Source organism: Sander lucioperca, chromosome 1 (assembly GCF_008315115.2).
Source record: "Sander lucioperca isolate FBNREF2018 chromosome 1, SLUC_FBN_1.2, whole genome shotgun sequence".
Lineage (NCBI taxonomy): Eukaryota > Metazoa > Chordata > Actinopteri > Perciformes > Percidae > Sander > Sander lucioperca.
The window spans coordinates 29,251,505-29,272,319 of NC_050173.1; the positions used below are offsets into that span (position 1 = coordinate 29,251,505).

A 20,815-nucleotide genomic window follows, 5' to 3' on the forward strand; every position below is an offset into this window, starting at 1 on the left:
AAACACCTGTTCTCTGAGTCATATAACCTTACAAGATATTTTTTCATATCCAGCATTTGTACAAGCACTTGCAACCTATGCAGATGGTGTTGTATGCCAAATCATGCCATCTTCTGCTTTAACTGCCATGACCATTATTGTCAATTAAAATCAATTTTTAGAAGAAGGAATCTAAAAAAGGAAGCTTTCTGTATATAACATCAATACATGTAAAGCTTGTTGTGTATAGAGACAAGCCATTTGATAATGGAACAGTAATGGTACATCTGTGTCATCAACATCTACACAAACAAGGGTGTGTGTCAAGTATTTCTCAACATCCTGCAGTATGTAAATGTCAAGCCTTGTTACAGTTAGATCATTAGTATTACCATTAAAACTCTCACTGGAACTCTGACACTAAAAGCCAGGTGCATTCGAACAGAACACATATGACTTAAATGTGTTAATGGGAGGATTTTGAGATTCACATTTGCAAAGATTTCATAAAGTCATGATTGTAACGTTATCATGCTTGTTCGTTATGTTTATTGCCTGTGATTAATGAGTAACTCAGGAGACTACAGGGAGAGGGTGGGGAGGTCTTCTTATAGAGAAATGAGGTGAGACTTGCCAGTGGACTCAAGGCTCAGCCAGCTTCTCATGAACTGATATTGATTGAGTAATTTCTCACAAAATAGATTCAACTTCAGATTTCAAGGAAATGACCATGGTAAGTCTAAGTTATGTATTTAGCCACAAAAAGAAAAGTCAATAATTATTGTTTTATTTCAATGTGAAGGCAAGTTTAAATAGAATTGTTTATCTTATTGTCACCTTTGTGCAGATGACCACTTGAATGACATTGAACGCGTTTTTGTTTGCTGCCATGAACTCCGTCAGAAGCCTAACTCTAATCTGTCTGTGTGTACAGCTTCTGGGTTCAAGTAAGAATCCAGATCTATTAAATAAACATTTGACATTGTTTAAAGTACAAAATATCACAGAGAGAAATAGCTGTAGATATAAAAAGTGTGTAAGGTAACAGCACTTTTAATGTCGTCAGCTGTCTTAATGTGTTTTTATTGTGTTTACATTTTTTTATTGCTTTTATTGCCATTATAGGCTGAGTGTGGTCTCACATCATTACGGTTTTCTTCATCTTCCTGTGTCTTTTCAAACCTATGTGTTGTTTCAGCTGCCTCTGCCAGTACCAGCCTGTGGGGTAAGAAGTTGGTGTTCAAGGCGCGTCCGTGTCTATGGCAGCTTCAACCAGATACAGTGGTACCGGCCCTCAAGGAGCTGAGTGTTTGCATGCTTTTACGCCGCACTGTTACCACAGACTGGACAGGTTTTGACTATAAAGCACCAGGGTTGGCACACAAAGAGCTGGGACTTGGAGGCACAGATACACAGCTGACAGTATGGCTGTTTGGAGAAAAACACAGCTTGAAAAGTAATTTGAAATTGCATGAATGGTTCAATGTCTGTTTCACCTGGTCTGGCCAAGCTCAGAGGGTGCAGCTCTACATTAATGGAACTAGTCAGCTTGAGGCCTCTGTGAGCCCCATTCGACCCCAACTGGCCCCAAACGGCACTCTCACTCTTGGGGTGTCTCATTTTATAAACATAAATGGTGAGGTGCAGCTGGAGACTGGGCGTGAACTGTTTGGTGAGATTGGTCTGTTCAGGATATGGGCCAGAGAATGGAACGCTGAGGATCTGAGGGGGCAGAGCTGTGCAGACGGAGACGTGGTGAGGTGGGATCTGCAGCAGTGGAAACATGACTGCCCTCCTGAGATAAACAATGACATACATTGTGGTAAATATAGTACAACCTTTTTATTTGCATTCCATGGTCCTGCAGTTTGAGCTGTCTAGGTTTGTTTAAAAATGAATTACTTCCAGGGTTTCCTCACCTATTCACATAACAAGGCAATCTACTGTAGGTGAGAGTTGAATAAGTGGGCAGATAATACACATTGCTGTTCAATAACTACGGTTTAAGGTCAAAGAAAAGGTAAACCACACATTCCTGAGTTCAGCAATTGGCTCACAAGCCTATTGATAGGTCTAACACTATCCTTTAGAAATATTGCTTATTTTAAAGAAGCCATTTTCTCTTGTTTTTTTAGCATGGTCACTCTACAACATCAAAATGTGGACATTAATTGTTCACTCTACAAAGCCTGAAAATTGTTCAGTCTCACTGGAGGAAGTCACAAGAAACTGGGTATGTTTCCAATGTCAATGGAATTTGGCAAGCAATAACTTTGAACAATCAAGTCAGGTTAGCCTATCTAAAGAATTCATCTTTGTTGTCTTCTATAATCAGTTGGAGAGCATTTTCCCTCGCAACATATCTGTCCATAACATCCTGGTGTCATCCCCAAGGTAACACAACTTTTGTTAGCAAAACACTTCTCTCAGTGCTGGTGATCCTTTGCTTAAGTAAAAGTAGCAACACTGCAATATAAAGATTCTTAAGTCCTGTATTGGAAATATCACCAAAGTAAAATACTCAGGTACCATCGTAGTTAATGTTATAATGTTATAACAGTAACATTATATTTTATAAACTCGTCATATTATGTCATCTGTAAAGTAACTAGTAATCAAATATGTCAAATTAAAGACATATTTAGCTGATTTAAATCCAGCTCTCTGTCATGGCAGTGTGGGCAGAGAAATGGTGTGTGTGTGTGTGTGTGTGTGTGTGTGTGTGTGTGTGTGTGTGTGTGTGTGTGTGTGTGTGTGTGTGTGTGTGTGTGTGTGTGCGCATGCATGTGTCCTTGCGTGCGTCTGTTTGTGTGTGTGTGTGTGTGTGTGTGTGTGTGTGTTGGCAGTGAATGATAAAGGTGATTAATTGGTACATTGTAAGTCTAAATGTCTAGTGTGATCATGAAAGCAATTCTCGCAACATTCCTGTCTATGATTTCTCTTATCTGTGTTCCCATACAGCCGTACCTGCCATGTGGTTAATAATTCTGCTGCTCTACCTGCGCAACAACCTCAGGTACACCATTATTAAGAGTCCTCGGTTTGATTTTCCATGGACAGAAGCAGCAATATCCTCAAAGACCAGCTGATTAGAGAACAGATAAAAGGCTTTTTTTATTGAGACAATATCATTTTCTGAGGAAATGAATGACGTATGGGAGCATTGAGATCAGTTCAGAGGCAATGTAGCTGTGAGTTATATTAAGAACAATCAGTTGTAAGTACTGTAGGTAAGTGAATTCGTACAACCTTTTAATAAAGATGTGAAAAAAATTGTGTTTTCAGGGACCAAGGGCATTGTCTACCTTGTCCACCTTTGACAAGTGGTAAGATAAATTCATGACATAATAATTACAGTATATATGAGGGCTGAAAGGCACAAGATGCAAAAAGCAAGCATATATTCTCTAAACCTAGGTACAATGCAGATTTAACCAATGTCATTGTGATTAATTCCAAGTTTCAGATGTGAAGTCTACGTGAACGTGGATCCTGCTGCTAATGTAGAAGTGGTTCAGGCAAACATTGCCTCATTGCTGAGTTTGAACTTCTCTTACGACTTCCTCAACCTGACAGCTGACCCTAACAGCATCAGCATACTACCTGTGGGTACGTACAGTATATGGTCTGTGCTTCAGTCCTCTCACATGTCAAATGCACTCACTCACTCAGGGGACTGAAGCATCAATCAAACATTAACCAGAGGTTTTATGACCATTATTATTGCCTTCAAAAAGGATGTATGTTCATGTCACATGAAGATGACCGTTTCTATTGGAAGTGTATTTACACACATACTTGTATATTTGTTCAGTTCTTGTATTTTATAAACACGAAGCAGAACTGGAAATGTTCACTTGAGGCGTGATTCGAGTCCAAGTCCATTAAATTGATTCAATTTACCATGCACTTTCTCTGCGATTGTTAAGTCTTCTTCTCTTTCTTCCGCCGGGAGCGTTTGAAAAAAGCCTTGTTAAGTGGCTGAATTAAAAGGATGCTGCATACACCAATGAAAAACGTTATTGCACACCTGCAGAAATACATTAGAGCTGGAGACATAATTTCTGTGTTTCTAAAAATACCTGATAAATGACTAGAATATGTAGAACTATTTATTATAAAAAATGTTTACATTTTCATAATTTGATTTCTGTCAGACATCATGCTATTTATAATTATTAATTAATTAAAAATGAATTAACTTAATTGTCCTTTTTAGGTTTTTGTAATCAATACATTAACTTTGTCTCTTTCAGAGTTACTCCCTGCAGTGCCAGAACCACAGCCAACTGTCAGCACTGGTGCACCGACATCAGGTGAGCATGCAAGAAAGAATAAGGCCTTTAGGTGCAGATGCAAGACAATCTTTCTGTGCTGTAATATTTTCTCTTGTCATGTCATTTGATTCACAGTAACAGGTCCAACTCAAAGCATGCCAGGTCGACCTGCTAACATGTCAACGACAGGAGATCCTCTAGATGTCAACGAGACTGCCGGTCAGTTCACCAAACAACTCATGGATCATGTTTATCCATCTTCTTCATTCTTGTTTCTTCTTCATATCAATATACATCAGAGAAAATGTTTGTTTTGCTGGAAGGCAGCATTAAAACAGAAAAACATCAACCATTCACAATAAAAACACAGCGTGGAACAAAGAAGCAGTTTATTGTTGTTTCAAACTTAAGAGCACTTATCGCACATGAGATAAATGAAAACTTGAACCAGGAAATCTGTGGAGGACAAATGCTGCACCACTTTTAAGAATAGTGATAAAAATACACATGTACTGTAAAGATGCACTGCTGTGTTATCTGTTGTCTTTACACTCCTGCAGTTGGACCAGATACATTTTTCAGAGTTAATCTGACCTTAAGTGTGACTGGCAGCCCAGCAAATCCAGAGGATATTATTGAGAAATGGGTAAGACACTCACTCACCTAAGTGCAATTGAAAGCTGTCTTTACTAAAAATAAATATGTGTACAATGAATTATTCTCTTTGGGCAAAAGGTGAAAAAACAGCTAGAGGTGAATGAGACCATGAGTGTGCTAAATCTCATCATAAAGGAGAATGTTGGCAGGTGGGCCCATTGAATTCATGCATTGTTTCATAACTAGCACCCAATGTTTAATATATGTGATCTGAAAGCTCTGGTTGACTTGTTAATCATTTGTAATATTTCATAGGAACGTGGAGCAGTACAATGGACCAATGGTGAGAATGCACTGTAAGACAAATAAAAATGATATAAATGGCATTCATTCTACAGTTTGGGGTAATTTAAAAATAGGAATAATATTTCACACCACCACAACAATTGATATTTACAATGAAACATCTCTCTGGTTTCCTTTCTTTCAGATTTTCCACAGTCAACAAAAAAAGTAGGTGACTAAAAAAAAGAGAATAATAACGGTGCAGAAAGCTACCTGCCTGTTTTGTATGCCACTAAATGTCTGTTTCATCCTCAGATACTACTGCACCTTCCATGTTCAGGAAGACAACAAAAACAGTGCGGCAGAAATTAAAGCCGTTATTAATGCTGCATTATTATCAAAGTATGAAAATGACTCCATTGTTATTCAACCTATAGATGTGGCGATCAAGCACATAGGTAAGCTGGATGTCCTAACACAGATAAATATGTGTTCAGTTATGGAATAAGACTTGTTAACATGTAGATATTCTTTTTAAGAGCCAGCAAACTGTTTAGAAGAAACCACTTCAACAATCTACGGACTATACATTTGGCCTGAAGCATTTCCACAAATCAACCAAGACATGGGATGCGAAAAGCCAAAATTAGAGAGAGCCTTCAGGCTTTGGTAAGACATTAACTTCCTTTCATCCAGTTGATTTAATATTTGACCAAAGACAAAGAAAATCAAACTATCAGACTGCAAAATTATGATCAAAACACATGCCAATAATCAGCCAAAACACTAATCTCAAACAATCGTCATGCAGTAAAAAAATGATTTAATATTTTATTGACTGACATCAAAGTGTGGCATATTACATAAATGTCTAACAATAAAGCATATAGTGATTTACAATTGAGACAAAGTGTAATAAAGTTCAGGGGGTTATTCACACCAGCCTTAGCCAACATTCATCTTGCAGGATTTTTTTTTTTTACTTGTACAGATTCTCTACAGATTCTATCTTTGTCACAACAACATGTTTCCATAGAGACAGCTCAGTGAGACAAGAAAATTCCCTCAATTACAATGTCCTGTTCCAACCAGTCCTCCCACGCTGCACACAAGCTCTGACCCCCATACGTGCAATACTGATGGATCCCTGCCAGCCTGCAGCTCAGGCTAAAAGAGTTATTTCCTATAGTGATTTATTAGTGTAATGAAGGGCTTCAATCTCCTCTCTTGATATAAATATCACTCAAAGGACAATATGGGTAATCAGTTTTTATGGTCTCTTAGTGACTAAAACACGATCATCAGTGGTGGAGAGGTGGGTTTTTTTCATCACCCTTCGTCTGAAACTGACAATAGCTAGATAATACAATATGCTTTGTTCACGTTTAATTAAACCAATCAGAAACAGACCATAAAGAATATTTATTGCCTCTGTTGATTCTGTTCCCACTTTTTTTTTCTCTTCAGTAAGTTAGACATTGAAACTGACATGACCAGCTGGGCTGATCCTGATATGAAAAATTGCAGCCCGCTTATGACCATATCAGACCTTGACAATATCAATGTCACTACTGGTAAGAGTCACACAAACACACACACACACACACACACACACACACACACACACACACACACAGTCTGGTTAATTTATATTGCTTATAATAATATTTAAATAAATAATGTATCCTTACATCTAAATAAAACCACAACAGAAATGTGTGGCGACAACACAAAAAAACAACCAATAATGATATTATTGATTTCTAGATAACGCGGCTGAGGTTGTGGACATGATTCAGGACCTTGTAGATGTTCAGTTAGGTAACAGTGCAAAGCTCTCTCCCTCTGAGCTGGATACAGTGGTAGAGAAGCTCTGTAAAGTGGTCGAAATCAGCACAATCAAACCTGCTGTTGGTGCCAAAATCGTCAATATTATTGCAAATATTCTGCTTTCCAAAACTGACATCACTCCAGTGGCTAGCACGTAAGTGGAGAGGAGAGTATGTGTCTGAGTAATCTACGTAAATATTACAGTAACCAGTAATCAATTGAACACTTGCATGCGAGATTTTACAGAAATCTATAATTCGTTCTAAATCCTGCCTTTTTTGTAATCCTATTTTCTTGTTAATCTTTCTGTTTTTTGTCTTTGGAAAAAGTGTCCTTGATCTGACAGATAGAATGGGGAACAATATGGATTTCCAAGATGAATCTGCCAGTATAACAGCACCCTCTCTGGCCCTGTCCATGTTCAATGTAGATCGAAACAAATTCAGTGGCCTCACCTTTGGTGTCTCCTCTGTTTCTTCCATCATGAATCCAGAGGTGAGACACTATGAATGCTATAATATGTAGAGGGGGCAGTAAATATTACTTATGAGCTGTTTTTGTGAACTGTAAGAGTGTGATATCCACAAGCAAAAGAAAAGCCTTATTTTAGTTTTTTTAAACTCCAAAACTGGTTCCACCCAACTGTTGTTCTGTTGCATCATTGTCCCGGAAACAGTGTTACAATTATAAACAGACATTGTGGCCTCAAGCAGTTGACCTGTGGCACATTAAGCAAGACACCAAATGACAAGAACTGGTAGTCTGAAACATTTTCTTTAGATTGACAGGTCCGTGATGATCTTTTCTTTCACAGATTTTTGTCAACCAGAGCTTTGTGAGTGAACCGCTCCCTGAGACGGATGCAACTATCTCGTTGCCTTCTGAACTCCACAACTTTTTCCCTCCCGGAGAAAGAAATACAACTCGTGTCCAGTTCCAGTTCTTTGGAACAGATGACCTTTTTCAGGTATTTTCATTTCAGTGTTCTCTTGTTACTACTACTGCTGGGGGGTTGTGCGGTTTAAACAAACAAGATATGATGTGTTCATTTGTGAGCTGTAGAGGATTTTGAGCTGAGCCAGGCTCCTTGTAACTTATAATACATATTTTGTCATATTGATAATAACTTAAAAATGACAAATCTTCTCTCTCTCTCTCTCTCTCTCTCTCTCTCTCTCTCTCTCGCTGTAGCATATTTTATTGACCAATTACTTTATCCTTGTCCTGCCTCCTAATGTGACAACCATTTTATTTTTTAACAGGACCCACACACAACCAGTGCACCACAGAGTAGCTTGACCATGAATTCCTATATAGTATCTGCCAGCATCAATAACAGCCATGTCAGCAACCTAAAGGAGCGAGTGGTGGTGACCCTCCGCCACCAAACACCCAAACAGGTGAGAAATAAATTCCATTCAGTTCATCAGAAAGAAGACTTGACTCTAAAACCATCATCACTTCCCTGTGTGTTTTCTTTACAGCCAGAAGACAATGTGCAGTGCATGTTTTGGGATTTACAGAAAAACGGTAAATTCTTAATTATTTATTATACATGTTTACAGTTGGGTTTAGATGATTTACAGTAATTGAACCTCATAGTACTTTTTAGGAAAAAGTGACATCAATAAAGGTACCTAAACACAGGAAGCTGTGTCTGTTGATAAGCAGCTTTAATCAAAAGTGTGTGTGTGTGTGTGTGTGTGTGTGTGTGTGTGTGTGTGTCAGGTGGGCAGGGTGGTTGGAACAGCAGAGGTTGTATAACCCAAAGTATTTCTGCTTATCGGACCAGCTGTCTCTGTGATCATCTCACACATTTCGCTGTGCTCCTGGTGAGTCATTGGTCACATAACCAGGGAACAAACAACTTCCACAAGCATCAACATACTGTGTGCAATCTGGCCCGTTGCTGACTGCTTACATATTTGTCTGCTAATGATGCAAAACGCTGATGTTAACACCACAATGTGCAAACTTCCTTTATAATTATATCAATATTTTTTTACAAATAATTATCATGGGATGAGTTTTACTGTTCACTGCTATTTCCCAGCAGCGCAAAATTGTTTGTTGACACCACCACTACAGGGCTTTAAATATAGGCAAACAATATGTTTTGTTCCGTTTCTGTGTATTGTGTTTCAGGATGTATCCAGAACACCCATCAGTGAAGCTGACAGCCAGATTCTGACAGTGATCTCATATCTTGGTTGTGGTATATCCTCCATCTTTCTGGGCATCACTCTTCTCACCTACCTTGCTTTTGAGTAAGTCACTCGGAGTGACACCGACATACTTATCCCATTGTAACAGGTTAATATCGCAAAGACCATCTTTGCTGCAGTAACCAGTTAGAGGAGTCTGAAGTAGGGCTGCACCATATGAGGAAAATATGTGATATGTGATAAGGTTGTTGAATATAGTGATAACGATATTACTTGCGATAAATACACATATATTGAAATGTACTCTGTTTTGCATTTCTGCTGCTTTCAGTATTCTGCTAAAATACAACAATTGCTTGTTGAATTTAAAACAAATGAAAGTAGATCATTTCCAACATTCTTTTATTGAACAAATGGAAAATTGAATTGAACATAAAAGGCCCCACTAAAAAATTAGCAATAGTTACATTTTAAAATGCCATTTTCTACTGATAAAAAATCTCTGAGTGCCTTTCACGATATGCCACAGCCTTTCACGATATGTGTATTGTGCTAGTTACGGTAATATTGCGATGACGATAAAAAAACAATATATTGTGCAGCCCTAGTCTGAAGGAAGAAGTTACAAAAGCGGAGATTGTTCATTAGATGCAATGCTGCCTCATAGGAGATTGTGCTAAGAAATCAAATGTTGCCTATTTGCATCTGCCACTACACTTTAGGAAGCTGCGTCGAGACTACCCATCTAAGATACTCATCAACCTGTCAGCTGCCCTGCTGGGGTTGAGCATGCTCTTCCTTCTGGACTCCTGGCTCTCATCCTTCTCCAACTACAGTCTGTGCATTGCCACTGCTGCAACACTGCACTACTTCCTGCTGGCTTCTTTCACCTGGATGGGCCTGGAGGCTGTGCACATGTACCTCGCACTGGTCAAGGTCTTCAACATCTATGTTCCCTCCTACATCCTCAAGTTATGTGCTGTAGGATGGGGTAAGACAGAATTACCAATTATTATGAATTATCAAGCAGTTGGGGGATTAGTTGTTAATGTTTTATTTTACAAATCCATACGTTTTTAATCTTTCCAAGAAATAACCTGGAAAGAACTATGTAATTTATTATAGGGAAAATAGGAATGTCCTTGAACGAAAAAGCTCTTTATTTATCGCTCATTTATCATTACAAACTTTATTCATATTATATGTTGAATTATATCCTTGAATGTTGACAAAACCCACAATAATGTGTGTTCAGTTGATCTTCTGTGCAGTGATTCTCTGGGTTAATTAATTTAAATCTCATAAAGGGAAGTGTACCTATAAAAAAAAGTCTCTATTTTATCTAAAAAAAAAGCATTACCGTTGACGTAGACATGAACCAGGGGTTGTAGCAGAATCTTTAAGGGAAAATCAGCTATCAAAAAATAAACAACATTTGTGGAGAGCGGTCTGGCTATGTGAGACTACACAAACTGCAACAGACAGAAAATAATGCTCAACACTTTTGCATTTTCTTAGTCAGTCAGTTTGGGAATTAAAAAAATGTTCCCACAGGTATTCCTCTGGTCATAGTCAGCCTGGTGCTGGCCATAGATAAAGATGCTTATGGCAGTGCGCCTGAAGAGACTGCAGTGATGCTTCAGTCCAATGACCAATTGTAAGTACAAGCACTGGTCTGTAGTTGAAACTAGGGTGAGTTATCTCTATTTTTGGAGCATCATGTCTAAATTGTGTGATGAAAACTGAGATCAAGTCATATGAGTGCCTGATAAATGAATGTTTTGTTGAAGATGAGAAAATTGCACAAAACAACAACCAACAGACAAGAAATCCAACACTCAGCAGTGTCTTACTGTACACAAAGAAAGCATGTAGTATATGGCATTTATCACAAATCCCAGTGTAAATGATATATGACCAACCTTCTCCCTCCCGCCAGCTGCTGGCTGCAGAATGACGTCTTCTTCTACGTGACTGTGGTGGCATTTGTCCTTCTGATCCTGTTGTGCAACATCTCTGTGTTCATCGTGGTTCTGATCCAGATCAGACATATGAGGGCCAATAAGCAGTCAGCAAACAGCGCCAGCTCTTTGCATGACTTAAGGGCAATGGCCAGTCTCACCGTCCTCTTAGGCCTGACGTGGTTACTGGGCTTTTTTTCTTTTGGGCCAGGCAGAGTGGTCCTGATGTACCTGTTCTCCATTTTTAACAGCTTGCAGGGTAAATATGAACTGTAGCTGATGTTAAGAAGTTATTAGTTACAGGAGAAGAGCGAGTCATTTTTTAACACATCTGTCAGTGTTTATGTGTGTTATTTTGCTTTTTATTCCAAATTGTTCACATTTACAACAGTGCATTTTTACAGTTTATCTCCTTGGTTTTATAATTATTTCATAACTGTGGCAGAGTTTCATCATAGAGAAGCATCTAAGCATTTTTGAAACGTAACACAAATGTGAAGAAAAAGGCACTTTTAAGAGTGTAGTTGAAGCTAATAAGTATAATGAAACATTTAAATAAAACAAAGTGCTAAGAGAAATGGAAAAAAACACCTCACATATCATGTTGTAGCATTTGTCTACTAACTCTGCTCTTTTGTCCTAGGGTTCTTTGTCTTCTTGTTCCACTGTTTGATGAAGGAAAATGTGAGGAAACAGTGGAGAATCCACTTATGCTGTGGACGTTTTAAACTCAGTGATTACTCAGGTACATATTGTTTGTGAACAAACTTTGCAGTATAATGGCCAGATGGTTGAGAGGGAAGTTTTATCAAGCAGGATGATGCATTGTTTTTCTCTTTCTTGTACCCTGTGTGTTCAGACTGCAGCCGCTCTGTGACAGTGGGTGGTCACTGCAAAAAGAACCATCTTGTTAACTCTGACTCAGTTGCCTCTGACAACACCTCCACCATCAGGAAGATCTCTGACTCCTCTACAGGATCAGCACCAAACCACCACCAGGGGGCGTGAGCGGGCCTCTGTATGTGTCATTCTGTACAGCTCTCCCTTTCAAGGCCCATTGAGCAATCACAAACAGTGACAGCCGAAAATAGAACAGCTACATATCTGTGATGGGCAGAGAAAGATAAAAAAAACAAAAAAAAAAACACTTGTTCAGTGAGATACAATAGGTCCGTGGACACTCCTGCACCTTAACCAGCTATGAAAATAATGATAATACTGTGACGACTGTCATTTCTAAGTAAAGTAAATTTCATGCAAGCGGCCCATATTTAATGTAGCATACACTTCACCTTCAAGGTTTACAACTGCCTCAACTGTACAATTGAATTACAAAACAACACAAAGAAATACTATGTGTTTGTAAAACCTTTAATAGTAAAGTAAATGTTGCACAGGAAGCCGTTATGAGGATATTCCATTTAAATATAATGGAAAAGACAGTATCATAATCAAGAAATGTTTTCAAGTACAGTACATTAGAAATTGTACTCATGAATATTTTTTTGCAAATCGTAAGACATGAAACCATGTGTCTGTACAGCAGCTCTCCGTCTGCATGAAAGTTTACCTGCTCATGATGTTTCCTTTGAAGACATTTTTTAAAGATATACTCAATGTCAAGGATAATAAAATATGAATGTGAGTTTTGTGACCCTCTGAGTATTGCTTTTTTGTGTGAAGATTTAAACCCATCAAGAGCACCACTGATTTTATATATTTTTTGTAATAGATAACATGTTGATGAGGTTACACTTTATGTTGTAATATCCATGTTTAAGTTTAAAGAATATAATATTAAATGTAACCTCTGTTACAGGCAATTCAACTTGGAGCTGTTTTTAACTGTGTCTAACTTTTTGACAGTGCTACTGAGGAATGTTTTAACAAGGTGTCAGTCAGGTTCTGGAGGAACTTGCTGGATGACATTCTGTTCATAGCTGCCTTCTGACCGCAGACAGCTATGAACAGACGCCCTCCCAGTCTAACACACCATGTAACTTTGGAGGCTCAGTGAGCGAAATATTTTGTCCGTAGAGGAGAGGAAAGTTGATGACATTGATTGACATTTTTCCAACAATTTCGGCTGCTGCTCATGTTAGTGAACACATCAGCTTTGATCAACTAATGCAAGGACACACTCCCTGGTTATCTTCGGTCATTCATTAGGTCAGGTAAGAGAAGCAAGTTACTTGCAATATAACTAACTCAATGCGTTGGTTCTTTATTCACAACCAGCAGTTCAATTAACTTACCAAGTGTTTAAAATGCCCAACCATAACGCCCATTTTCTTAGTTAGTTAGTTCTTCCAGATGTCAACATGTTCCTCATCATTTGTTGTTGGAGTAAACATATTGTGCATCATTATGTGATTTTCATGCATTGTTAGTATAACATGTTAATACTAAGCCATAGAATGTACTAAAATGAAAGTAAAAGTAACACCACTTTACACTCTTACTGTGTTTGTCAGCAGTGAGTCATCCAGACCATGTTCATTTTAAATTGCTTCCAATAATTGGCATCCAAGAGAATAAGGTTTTAGGGGTTTCAGGGCTCATAGGCTACATAAAAACCATGTCATCACTATATGCAAAAAAAGACCAACTGAAAATGTGGACTGCTACATTATGGATTAAGTTGTCTTTTTTATTTATTTACAGACACACTGTAAATAAAAAACAGAAATATAAAATATGTTGTTGCATGTATGTTGTAGAGTTAACAACTTGTTTTGTCTCAGTCACAGCTGACCCATGGAGGACAGAACAGACAGTCCCATAGCTGTGAAGGTGGAGGAGCATTCTCGTTGTTTCATCCTGACTTACTTTCATGGGGACATCAACAGCATGGTGGATGCTCACTTCACCCGTGCTCTCAGCAAAGTCTGCAAAGCCAAGACACCGGCAGCAAAGACAAAGACAATTCGTAAAACTATTAAATTGGGTAAGCACAAAAAATCTACAGTGTATGACCAACCTGACTAAAAGCAGGACAATGAATCTCATTCATCCTTACTACATGGCTTATTTCTTTATCCCCCGCAGAGGAAACCAGCCCCCGTCAGAGGAGTGCTCCTGACTGTTACTCAGAGTTACAGGTCCCTCCTGCAGCAGGACGTCTCCTAAACTTCAGCCCTGCAGACGACGCTCCTGGCTCCTGGAACTCGTTCACAGCCAGGGCAGGAGAGGGCCCGGGGTTGCCGTCCATTACCTACTCTCTGTCCCCAGAAGGGTTGAATCTTACTGGACAGCAATACACCACGTCCCTGCTCAACCTATTGGATAGTGACCGGGGTGAGATGGGACCCAGCATGGCGTCCAGCTCCAAGCCAATATTGCATTCCAGCTGGACGGTGCCTCAAGGATATAGAGACTCCGTGGACCCTGCTGTAGGCTTTGAACCTGGTAGGCCTTCAGCTGCAATATAACATCTTTAAAAATGTCTTGCAACCAATAACATGCAAAAAAATTGTTTTTTACATAGAAGAAGAATTAATAACACTATTGAAAAGGTCCACAAAACCTTTGTATTTTTATAAAGAAACAAATCAATGACCTTATAATAGATAAGTATTTCTTGATTGATAACTAAAGTATGAGGTACTATGCTAATAGCTTTGGAGGAGCTTTCCAAAGTCTGAGAAAATAACCCCTGGTAATGTCATCAGGGTCAACTTGCCTTGAACCAGTTGCTAAATGGCACGTAACCAATTACTAACCATTACTTCCCTGTCATGTACATATATGTTTCTAACTTTTTGTCCCTTCAGGTAAAGTACAGGCATCACAAACAACTGAGTTTTTACTGGAAAGCATTACTAGTTAATACAAACTCTTAAAAAAGTTTACTAATATTCACATCTGTTTGTTACAATCATGATGCATTACAACTTACCACATACATAGTAAATAATGATGTGCCAGGTTTACAAATATGTAGCTTATGATTAGAATAGACACCCTATTATCTAATTATCTAAGAGTTATTTGTAAACTATTTGTTAGGTATTTCTTAGTTACCTGTTCCTGACTTCCTTACTCGTTTCTTGATAACCACTCAGGAATTTGTGCATCTTATTCCGAGAAACGCTACAGCGTGAAAATTATGTAATATATGTATTACAGCTAATTTTTACTCGGCGTACTTAATTTACAAAGTTATTCTTGTACATCCATTAGAGCTACTTAGAAATCATTTTCTCTCCTTTCTGTCAGGACGGCATCTGGACAAGAAGGACTTGTACTGGTATTGAAGAGCGAGTGGCTGGAGCAGCAGAGACAGGGAACGGCTTCAACTACACCACATACTTGAGCCGTGGCTCTGTAAAGCTGCCCGGCTTTCTGTTCAGATCTCAGATATTCTTTTGTCAAACAGGCCTCACTGAGAGTCATATACACAGAATAAAACACCGCAGCGCTTCCTGTTTCAGTGAAATGACCTCAGTACGTCAGCATGTACTAACTGCAACAACCTCTTTGGAAGGGAACGCTCCCTGACAAACCTGTTCTTCAACTCTGTCGCTCCTCTTGCAGATCTCAAAGCACCGTATATGTTGTTGCTCCGGTTGGATGAAGGGCATTTTCTTGTGCCTTTATCAGGCACTTCTCTTAGTGTAACCAGTAAATAGACCAGCATTACTGTAAGTCAAAGTGTGAACATTTGTGAGTGTATAAATATTGATGCAAATATCTATCTACTTTACCCTATATAAGCTTGAATTGCTTTGAGAATATTTCATATGTAAAAATAAAACAAAATGAAGGACCGTGATATTATGTTAATGACTTTAACATAACAAACTTTTGTGGAATGCACTGTACAAAATTGGAATCATAACTTAAATAAATATCTGAGCAGACAAACAAAAAATCTCAAACATTATTCACTGTTGAACACAGATAGTTACCTAACATACTCATAATGTGAATTACCTCAGTGGTCAGTTCATTATTGGAGCATGTTCACGCCTTGAGAAGAACTTCACTTGAGGCTTTGTGAGGTTTATTAAAGTTCTTCTCCTATGGCACTTTTTGAAAGGTGTCATTATTGGACGTAGACAAGATAGTTGAAGTTTACTTCGGTCAAGAGGAAGTTAAGAATGAAAGTAGGTCATTAACTAGGAAAGTCTAGTCCAGTAGAACACTGGTCATTTTAAAATAATCATGTCTTGTTATTGTGGTGTTTTGAAAAAAACAAAACAAGACCAGGGCTCTGTTCGAAATTGCATCCTAACATACTATTCATACTAAGTGTAGCGTAAAATTGAGCATGTTGTGCAATCCAAGTGGATTTTGTGTACTTGAAAGATGCTCTGATGTATACTAGATTAGCAAGAATTTCTGAGTATGAGAAATAAGTTTAATGGACACACTCAACCCCCCCAGAGGCAGACAGTTAAAAAAATGTACTGTTGGATAAATAATTCAGAATGATGGCAAGTGATGTTAAGGTACAGTTAGGGGGGAAAACACAGGAGCTCATATATAGTATAGAGGCATAATGTAGAAATTATATTTAACACAAAAATATTCAATCATTTTAATTTGCCTAAACATGATGCTGGACAATATTAAATTGAGTGAAGGAGGTACTGTCGATTTACATTTGTGACGTATTCTGGTAATGGAATACTTAATCGTTCGTTTAGTAGTATGTGACATAGACGTTTTTTGCTGTATTTCTCACTGACAGGTCTAATAAGTGGTAAAGCAGGAAGTATCAATATGCAAACAGAGTTTAAGGGCGTTTCTATGTAAATTTATGGCGAATTGCAGGAGTGGAAATGAAGCGTGTGTGTGCGCACAGCTCCACAATGATTCAAATTTGTAAACCATAACAAGGCGTATGTGCAGCTTTATGAATCTGAGGAAAAGACTCCATATGCATGTTCATGTCTTTGTCTCAAAAAAGACACTAAACCACATTGACAGGAAAGAGGCAGAGGTGAAAACAACAAAATCAGCTATAGCAGTATGGGAGGGGCATCAAGGCCTCTGTGGCCTCAACACATATTTTTTGAGGGGCATAAGGCCAAATTGAGGGGGCTGGGCGCCCATGACCCTCATGGCTACTGGGAAATTCCTGCCCTGCTTATATTCATTTTTTTTTAATGACCCTCAGATAATTCATCTGCAACACATGTTAAATCGATGAGCCTAATATTGTTTTTCATAGTGAGTCAGAGATACATGATGCCACTATTCACATTTTACTGCAGACACCCTTCATAACCACAGATGGAGGAGTAGCCATCTCCACATGATGAGGGGGGATTATTGATGATGCTGTGCTAATATTAGCTTCCTCCCATCTGGTACTGAATCAACCATGGATGTGTTACTAAATGAGCACACTGTTCCTGAGGGTCCATGGACCCCAAGCCAGATGCGGGCATTGGTGGAATAGGGGGCCCTCCATGTATCTATGCTCAAACAGCTCATTATCAGGCCAAGGCCTTAACTAATGCCCGTGTTTTAAATGGGATCATCTTAGTGTAGGGAAACACCTCAACTGTCATCACTGAGGAACATACACATAACACTTTTGTTGGCATAAATTATGCACAAAAGCATATGTGGATGCCTACACAGTTGATATGTAGACTTTAAACAGTATATAGACTGCATATTGTCATCTGACATTCTGGATCTGCACAACATCTGTTCATCAATATCTACCCCTTGGTGCACATAAGCAAAGAAGATGCAACTAAATTGTTTTTACCACGCCTAATGATCACTTCAGGAATCTGGCTGACTGATTTACAACATCCTCAGGAATATGACAGGTTTGCATTTGCAGGGGTCTTCTGAGAACCAACATTTTCCAAGGCTTAAAAAGTCCACATCTCTGCTGTTTCCTTCCTGGGTTTTATTGTCTCTGCAGTTAGCATCCAGATGTTAGCATCACCAACTGGCCCACTCCAACGGTCCCTTGATCACCTCAACATTCATCAACAACTACAGCTTTGCCAGATGAAAGGCTGGTTCAACTGAATTTTTCTGATATTGTCTGCCACAGTGTGTAGTTGAGGTTGCTGCTTCTGATGTGCTGATGAGTGCTATTCCAGCACTCTCCCCAGGACCAGAAGCACCCTCTTTGAATTACTGAATCAGTAACACAGGTCTTGGTAGTCAGACTCAGCCAGGAGGGGTGGAATCCCATAAAGCAGATTGACATGAAATTTTGTACAGACATTCATGTTCCCCAGATGATGACTTCTACTGATTTTGGTGATCCCCTGGCCCTTCCTTTAGTGTTACCATTAGGTTGACATTTGTGGTTTTCAGTGAAATGTCTTAACAACTATTGGATGGATTGTTACAAAATTTGGTACACACATGCATGTCCACTTTAGAATGAACTGAAATAAGTATGGTAAGTATAGAAGTTTATTGTACAATCATAATGTTGTGGTGTTACATTGAAGTTTGTGTGGTAGCTTGACCAAAAAGCTAGTTTTAGGTTGGAATACTTGCAATTATATAATGTTTTGTAGCCTTTTCATTCTTCTATTATTTAAAAACCATCTAATATAATAAGACTTTGAAACAATAAGTCTGCATGTGCATGATAGTACACACTACTCCAGGGTTTCAGTAATGTCACTATTCATGTGGTAATTTGCCATTTGACAGCACTGGAAACCTATTGAAGATGGTATTTAACTCACTTTGGTCATTAACACACTTTAATTAACTGACCTGGAAACAGGACCTGTTTTCCTGCTGAATCCCATCACACTAAATGTCATTCTGCATTTCAGAGCCAACTCAGACAATAGACGCTTGACAAAACAATCCAGTGATATAATCTCATTCAGTATCTGTACCATAGTCTTTTTAGGCATTCTACTGGTATGTGTCTGAAATTATTTTAATACTTACAATCCATTGGTTAAGGATTTACCCCTCCACTCTCTAACCTTTCCATGTATTTGCTCAGTATGTCTAACAAATATTTCAAGTCAACTTGGCACAAAAATAGCTAAGAGCTGGTTTATTTCTACCGAGTGTTGCAGATGAGGGATGAAGGTTAAAAACTTAAGAAGTAGATTGATATAGCAAATTAGTATTGGTATTTGTTGTAGAATGTATCTTCTCAAATGACTCAACAAAGGATTTGTGTTTCTTTTACCTCTTATTTTTAAAACAACTGGCTGGATCTTCTTCAACTGATATTTAGTCAGATCTAGTTTATTCTTTTGGACTGACCTTGCATTTAAGCGCACCCATTTAATTCATCCATCAATCCTCCTCTGCATATTCAGGGTCGGAACGCGGGGGCAGCAGGCTAAGCAAAGTATTCCAGATGTCCCTCTCTATAGTAATGTTTTCCAGCTCTTCCTGGGGAAGTATAGAAAGCAGATTGGCAGCTGGTGTGAGAAACAGTAGACAATTTGCATTTCTCCGGGAGGTAGGTGTGGATTCAGCAGCCATGGAGACTTGAACTCCTAATCCCTCTTCCTCCCTTGTATTAGGCATAATAAGGCTGATCAGAGGCCCACATGTGGGGAAGAGGATGAGGCAATTGGGTCCGCATTAATGCTTTAACAGAGCTCAATGGGCACATACTGTATGTGTATGTGTCCAAGCCAGTGATACTGACTGCAAAGCAAGAATAGGGAGCATTAGATGTTCATGATCGCTCCATGTGGCTTCCAACTGACACTAGTGACCATTTACAGCAATTTTCCCTGTGACTGCGGTGTAAAAGAGCAGAATGACGTCAGTCCCTCTAGACATGTATCCACTGAAGTCAAAAGATTTCACATGAATGCATCTCGTCTTTACAGTACCAGCAGTGTCACTTTCATCAGCATTATGTAAACACACACTGAGAGATCTAGTGTGTGCAGAGGAATAAAGAAAGTTGGGTGTGTTCTGTGTCAGGGTCAGATAAAGGTTAATAAGGATTTTATTTAATGTGTTAGCATTGTTGGTTTCTTTTCATCTGGGTGAATTTTTTTTAATTTTGATGAAAAATTAAATGCCCAAAAAGACTTTGGTTTTAAAGGACCACACTACAGTTTTTGCACGTTGAAGATAATTTACTACAGATTACATATACTATAAATCTCTGCTAACTACTTTGAAGTCATACCATAGTGTTTTATATTTTTCAGGATGTTCATAATCTAAATAGGATAAAACATATGAAGAAAAAAAACACTGGAATGGTCCTTTAAAGTTACTGTGGAAGTTGGTTAAGGCTGTACAGAAAAGAAAATGCTGAACAGATGTGAAACTTTGTTGGTGACTTACTTTGTGCTCAATTGAACCGAGCAGAAGCACAAAAAGCAACAATGAATATGAAACGCAGCTTAGCAAACTCATGCAACCAAAGTGTGTATTTCTGGAGCGGAACGCCCCTGACAAATGCTCTCGTGAATGGAATATGACAACTTCATTTTGGACAATCACTTAATCTGGCCTATATCTGCAATGAAAAATCCTAAAAGCCAATAAAAGTCGTTGTAACAATGCGAATTTGAGGCACGTCTCAAAATGAGCGCAGCACAACGCCTTGAAAGGCATTGCATTCACTGGAAAGCAATAAATGTGGGGGATTTACTGTATTTACACAGGCCATTGTGATCAAAAGGACTCAATAATAACCGGAGAGATTTGGAAAAAAAAAAAGACAAACAGTGAGTGTTTGTGCTTGGCAGAGAGAGAGAGGGGGGGGGAGGGTATTTCATATAGCCTACATTATAGG

The 20,815-nt window shown here is 38.6% G+C and overlaps 2 protein-coding genes across 3 annotated transcripts; both read left to right on the forward strand.

The window, feature by feature from the left end:
• Positions 1 to 589: 589 nt before the first annotated feature.
• Positions 590 to 12,739, forward strand: adgrg4a (adhesion G protein-coupled receptor G4a). Its single transcript, XM_031302878.2, has 29 exons — positions 590 to 712; positions 827 to 926; positions 1,178 to 1,801; positions 2,115 to 2,212; positions 2,315 to 2,373; positions 2,941 to 2,995; positions 3,265 to 3,305; positions 3,440 to 3,588; positions 4,236 to 4,295; positions 4,392 to 4,475; positions 4,817 to 4,902; positions 4,992 to 5,062; positions 5,169 to 5,196; positions 5,344 to 5,366; positions 5,454 to 5,596; positions 5,678 to 5,807; positions 6,606 to 6,712; positions 6,906 to 7,122; positions 7,298 to 7,463; positions 7,783 to 7,935; positions 8,231 to 8,368; positions 8,453 to 8,498; positions 8,697 to 8,800; positions 9,114 to 9,235; positions 9,856 to 10,124; positions 10,688 to 10,790; positions 11,073 to 11,353; positions 11,738 to 11,839; positions 11,954 to 12,739. Exons 2-29 carry the CDS (start codon positions 839 to 841, stop codon positions 12,100 to 12,102), a joined length of 3,696 nt encoding a protein of 1,231 aa, XP_031158738.1. The 5' UTR covers positions 590 to 712; positions 827 to 838; the 3' UTR covers positions 12,103 to 12,739.
• Positions 12,740 to 13,028: 289 nt separating this feature from the next.
• Positions 13,029 to 15,967, forward strand: vgll1 (vestigial like family member 1). Of its 2 annotated transcripts, none has more exons than XM_036007256.1 (4): positions 13,029 to 13,268; positions 13,839 to 14,041; positions 14,143 to 14,502; positions 15,313 to 15,967. In XM_036007256.1, the coding sequence occupies exons 2-4, from the start codon at positions 13,852 to 13,854 to the stop codon at positions 15,348 to 15,350; spliced, it is 588 nt and encodes a 195-aa protein (XP_035863149.1). In that variant the 5' UTR covers positions 13,029 to 13,268; positions 13,839 to 13,851; the 3' UTR covers positions 15,351 to 15,967. The 2 variants fall into 2 exon arrangements, with proteins under 2 accessions (XP_035863149.1, XP_035863150.1); XM_036007257.1 differs by having other exon boundaries at positions 13,068 to 13,268; positions 13,845 to 14,041.
• Positions 15,968 to 20,815: the final 4,848 nt, after the last annotated feature.

Coding starts and splice junctions, on each gene's coding strand:
- adgrg4a (XM_031302878.2), top strand. CDS start 839: ATGACATTGAACGCGTTTTTGTTTGCTGCCATGAACTCCGTCAGAAGC. Junction 6,713..6,905: donor CAATATCAATGTCACTACTG/GTAAGAGTCACA, acceptor ATTGATTTCTAG/ATAACGCGGCTGAGGTTGTG. Junction 9,236..9,855: donor CTCACCTACCTTGCTTTTGA/GTAAGTCACTCG, acceptor ACTACACTTTAG/GAAGCTGCGTCGAGACTACC.
- vgll1 (XM_036007256.1), top strand. CDS start 13,852: ATGGAGGACAGAACAGACAGTCCCATAGCTGTGAAGGTGGAGGAGCAT. Junction 14,042..14,142: donor TCGTAAAACTATTAAATTGG/GTAAGCACAAAA, acceptor TATCCCCCGCAG/AGGAAACCAGCCCCCGTCAG. Junction 14,503..15,312: donor TGCTGTAGGCTTTGAACCTG/GTAGGCCTTCAG, acceptor CCTTTCTGTCAG/GACGGCATCTGGACAAGAAG.